Raw genomic sequence first — 5519 nt, forward strand, 5'->3', positions numbered from 1 at the left:
TTGGGCAATACCCAAAAATGTATATGCTTGAAGCAAAATATGTTTGGGAGTATATGTTACAGAAGCGATTTTTTGTGAGCGTGTAGATGAACAAGAATCTGCGCATCCATTGAGTTAATTTATCTGCTTTATATTGAACTGTTTTAATAAACTAACCGCGAATATTTCAACACGAAAAACGAACATAGTTCTGACCTTTAAGCGGCATGAATGGCCAAAAATCGCTGGCGGCTTCTTGCTGTCATTTGCGATTTTCTATTTTGAATCCCGGGATTTTTCGGTATCCCGAAAAATAATCTAAGGGCCGATTTCACAGTGTCTTGTCATTATTTATCGTGTCGATAAAACAGCTGATGCCATACAAAAAATTTACTAACCGGTGGTCTATCGTCCGGTTAAGTATTAATCGGAGTATGAGAAAGTGGTCATAAATTTGTTAAATTTGCAGCGTTTTGGATTTTTTTAATAAATTGGTGTCTTCAGTCGATATAAACGACCATTTGACCAGGTCGACTGTGAGAGATAGGATCGCGTATATCTAATGAAACTTTGGATGCCTAGATATTTTTAAGAGGTTACTTAATGCGCTTTACAGACTATCAGTTATTCCGGACGGAATGTCGGTGTTTGTAAAGAATCTTACAATGTGTCAAATCGATACGACTTGTCGGCGATGACTAAATAGTCGGTAAATGTGTTATCGATCCCATAAACATGCAGCAGTATCGATTATGCCTTCGGACTGAACTTATAATGTGCACAATATATGGGATATGTTCGACACGAGCACTGTCGTCCGGAATAACTGATAGTCTGTAAAGCGCATAAAACAATGAAGTATAAAAAAATCCTTAAAATCTTTTGAGTATGAAAGCAATAGAAATAGCTTTTTAATTTAGTTTCGTGCTCATATTTTTGTTATGTAGCAATTTCCAATTGCTTTTTAATTTTCACTTATGTTCTTTTGTTAATAAAATTGAATTAAACCAAATTTGCTTGGTGTACTGCAATTTGTTGATGCTGTAGTCCTGCCAACATTTTTTTTAAATTTGACGGCGCTTCTGAGAATCCCCACCACGTCGAAAACAGTCGTATACGATACACAAAAATCCTCGCAAAAGCACTGTCACCATTGAGAAGTTGTACCACGCCATGTTACTACAAAAAAATATATATAATAAGAACCCCTCCAAACTATCAGAAAAAGTGCATTTTAAGATAGTTGTAAAAGAATCATTGTGGTCAAGTAAAGCACGTTTGTTTAGCTGTTTAATTATTTTATTAAACATTTATAAATTCTTATAAATATAACATTTATACGACTATCACATCGCATTTACCCTGCCAACATTTTTTGAATTTGGGGGCGCTTCTGAGAATCCCCACTACGTCGAAAACAATCATATACGACATCAAAAACTCGTCGGAAAAGCGCCGTCACTATTGAGAAGTTGTACCACGCCAAGTTACTACGAAAAAGTTTCTCATCAGTGCAATTATTAGGTGCCTATTTAGATCAATTTCGAAGGACGCCAATAAGAACCCCTGCAAACTATCAGAAAAAGTGCATTTTAAGGTAATTGTAGAAGAATCATTGTGGTCAAGTAAAACACGATTGTGTAGATGTTTATTGATTTGATTAAACATTTATAATTTCTTATAAATATAAGATTTTTCGGTTTATCTCATCACATTTAACATAATTTTTTGCATTAATAAAAGAATGATGTTGAGTTTTAAGTAGCAAGTTACACATTGCAGCGTCTATCAGCCAGTTTGTTTATTTTCGATGGAGACAGCGTGCCTGGAAAAATATTTGAAAAACGATCACTTTATTCTATTTGGAAAGTCGAAAATTGTTCACCATATACCTTTCACAATTTTAAGGCCGGTACTATGTTCATTCTTGCGAAAAATTTTTATGGAAACCATTATTTCGCACATAGAACGTGGCGTTTTTTTAGGTAGCTTGGAGCGCTATTTTACAGGGAGCGATATTGGATTAAGTTGGTGGTTGTTGCTTGTTTTTACAAAATAACATTTTATTTTTCCTTGGGCAATTGATCTGCTATTCCTTGGATCCTTTGTATAGTTTCAGAACAAAAATATGGTCCGTGGTTGATTTATAAACCCGCACAAATAGTTTTTAATAAATAAATTATTTCTTAATTCACATTGCAAATGGCGCCGTGCTATAAACGTCAGTTTTTCAACACGAAAAAACAAAGTATCACAAATGGAAAAAATTTCGCAAATTTTTCGCATTTTTTGGTTTTGTATGGAGTTTCAACGCGAAAACCGAACAGTGTACCGGCCTTAAAGCGTAATATCTATGTTTTCAGAACTTTATTTTCGTTTTTATTTAAATAAAATATAACAAGCTGGTTGCGCTTGGCGTTTCACAAAAAATAAAATGGCTCTTCTAACAGTAGTGATGGCAAAATACTTTCATGTACATTTTGTACTTTTTGATATGCTTCCCCCATCACAGTTCGCGATGGTTGTGGTGACATTTACGAGTCTGTGGTAGCGATGAGGATGAAATGGAACTTTGAAATGCCTTCAGGGTTAACATAATTTTTTGCATTAATAAAATAATGATGTTGAGTTACAAGTAGCAAGTTACATGCTGGAGCATCTATCAACCAGTGTTTTTATTCTCGATGGAGGCAGCGTACCTGGAAAAATATCTGAAAAACTGTTTTCAGCACTTCATTTTTATTTAAATAATTTATAATAAGCTAGTTGCGCTTGGTGTTTGACAAAATATAAAATGGCTCTTGGAACAATAGTGATGGCAAAATACATTCATGTATATTTCGTACTTTTGGATATGTTTCCCCATCACTGTTGGCGATTGTTGTAGTGTCACTTACGAGTCTGTGGTAGCGATGAGGATGACATGGAACTTTGAAATGTTGATAGGGAGATTGTTATTACTCAGAATATTTAATGAATACCGAAATGTTCGGTGTCCCGAAATAAATTCCGAGATTTAACATTTTGAAATCCCAAATACCGGAATATATAAAAATCGATCCTGAATGACAGCCCTATTCTATTCATATTATTCATTAGATATATTTTAATGCAAAATACTCGAACACACCTATTTTGGGCTTTCTATGTAATCGATTAGCCGAGCCATCGATTACATCAGAAATCGGTTTTATAATGAAATTTTGACAGCAGTGAAAGGTGTCAAAATCTGTTGCTCTAGTTTGTTGTTGTTTTTATTTATCGTTGCTAATCCAAACAAAAATGCATTCCTCGACGACGTGGCACAAAATTTTGCTTTTTTCCATAGTTTTTATAGTTTTGGCCCATATTGTTTCCAATCAAATTGTTTCGCAAGAAGTTCCAAAACCATGGTATGAAAATCTACCCGCTGTTGCAATGGACTATAAGGTAAGTTCCATTTACATGGAATTCAACGTTGATGTGTGTAGGTGTTAAGTTTCATGTTTTCTTTACACATTTGTGGTGACCACATGCAACAGGTCCATATAGATGCCGGAAAAGAAGACTGCTACCATCAATATGTACAGCCGGGAGCCACATTTTATGTGTCATTCAGTGTAAGTGGTATTTGATTCAATAGTTGCTTTATTTTAATGCATCTGTGTGTTTGTTTCTCAAAAGGTTGTACGTGGTGGTGATGGTATGGCTGGTTTCGCCGTAAGAAATCCATCAGGGGCGATTGTAAAACCTTATCAATGGCAAGCAACAGCCGATTATACGGACCAAGTGTCTCCTGGTGGCTATTATTCTGTATGCATTGATAATCAATTTTCAAGATTTGCTGGAAAATTGGTCAATATCTATATAACAGTAGTAAAATATGATGCCTGGGACAAATATGCTAAAGAAATTGAAGCCCTTCAATTGAATATGGAAAACTTTACCCACACCATTGGCACTGTGGAAAGAAACATCAATGATATGTTGGCTTATCAATACCACAGTAGAAATCGGGAGGCTCGTGATTATGCTCTTGTGCTTGATAATAATTCCTATATTCAAACATTCTCCATTTGCCAAATTTTGGTTATAGTGATCACATGTTCTGTCCAGGTATTTTTGAATTGATCTGCTGTCAATCATAAATCCGAATTTTCATAATGTTTATCTTCTTTCTTAGGTATTCTTTGTTCGAAAACTTTTCAATGTTAAAGAGGGTTCCCGAAGCCGTATATGAGCAAACCAATTCATAGCCTTTAATTGTTCGAACATTGATCTTCATTTTATGAAACAAGAGAAAAGACTACATTCTATGCCATTTGAACATACATCGTCATCAACGTTATCATCAATATCAACTTCGTCCTTCCGTCTGCGCAACTCTTAGAGTCATATGTGTCTTGTATATGTTTATGTGTTTTATTTGGTTAATTGCGTATGCATCTAAATTTTGTTTGTATGGATTTATTTAGCTTGGAACATTACCGACTGGCCCTTATGATTTATGTACATGCTATTGCTGCGCACATTTTCCCATTACTTCCATTACTCGTATTGCAATTATTTTACAAAAAAAAAAGAAGTGTTAAACAAATTTTGAATGTTGTTCCCTGTATATTTTTTATAACGTATTTTTACTGAATAAACATAAAGAAATTAGAAACAAACAACAATTATTTATATAAGAAGTCGTAAAAAAGGTTTATCGTATTTTTAAGATAAGACAACAGTTTTACTGTACACAATTTTTATACGTAGATGGATCTAACCAAAAGTGGAGAAAACAATGAGATAAGTTTTACGATGGAACACTTTTTTTATTTGATATTTTGCAAATACATCTTTATTCCTAAATACGCCAATCCTTATGTACTACTGGCTTTGTGATGGAGAGGAGTGCAGAGAAACCTCTCAAACACTATTACTCGTAGTCTAAGAGGAATCGTAAAGTTAAATGAACTGACGATAAGTGTTAGGCATGTGAAGATAAGCTCATAGAGTCTAGCCGGACCAAGTTAGATAAATGGACACGGGAGACATGATGAAGCGTTTGGGACAGTGCAACGGTCGCAACAAATAGTTAAACATTTTTATTATATTGTATAGAACATTTATTTTTTTTTTTTATTTTCATCATGCAATTTGAAGCCACATAGCGGCCAATTTATATAAAATACAACGGACTACTAACTATGAATGAAGTACAATTCAAGTTATGACAATGTGAGAACATATGCGTGTATATAATAAATATAACTATGTGTATAAGATAGTATAAAAATAAATTAATTAATAATATGAAATATGACAAAACATTTTAGGTTCCCAATATAATTGAAAGAAGACAAAATAAGAAAAAAATATTTACTAAACCAACCACAACAAAGCAATACTACTACAATTGAATTGTTGTTAGTTAAATTAGAAATGAATCACAAAAATGATTGTATCAATTAATTGTTTAATTGGACCATTTAATTTTTTAAGTGAAGTTGATGGTTGAAGACAAAAAATATTTTTTGTGTTCTGAAGTCACTGAGGGAATTCGTTAAAATGAA

General features: G+C 33.6%; 1 protein-coding gene across 1 annotated transcript; it reads left to right on the top strand.

Annotated features, from left to right (window-relative positions):
• Nucleotides 1-3211: 3211 nt before the first annotated feature.
• On the top strand, nucleotides 3212-4634 carry loj (p24 family member logjam). The gene is made up of 4 exons (XM_075305524.1): nucleotides 3212-3408; nucleotides 3501-3578; nucleotides 3643-4074; nucleotides 4142-4634. The coding sequence occupies exons 1-4, from the start codon at nucleotides 3262-3264 to the stop codon at nucleotides 4196-4198; spliced, it is 714 nt and encodes a 237-aa protein (XP_075161639.1). The 5' UTR covers nucleotides 3212-3261; the 3' UTR covers nucleotides 4199-4634.
• The last annotated feature ends 885 nt before the right edge of the window (nucleotides 4635-5519 follow it).

Source organism: Haematobia irritans, chromosome 4, assembly GCF_050003625.1.
Source record: "Haematobia irritans isolate KBUSLIRL chromosome 4, ASM5000362v1, whole genome shotgun sequence".
Lineage (NCBI taxonomy): Eukaryota > Metazoa > Arthropoda > Insecta > Diptera > Muscidae > Haematobia > Haematobia irritans.

Excerpts from the sequence above, each read along its gene's own strand:
- loj (XM_075305524.1), top strand. The coding sequence starts at position 3,262 with ATGCATTCCTCGACGACGTGGCACAAAATTTTGCTTTTTTCCATAGTT. Across the intron at positions 3,409-3,500 it reads CTGTTGCAATGGACTATAAG|GTCCATATAGATGCCGGAAA; the intron begins GTAAGTTCCATT and ends CACATGCAACAG. Across the intron at positions 3,579-3,642 it reads CATTTTATGTGTCATTCAGT|GTTGTACGTGGTGGTGATGG; the intron begins GTAAGTGGTATT and ends GTTTCTCAAAAG.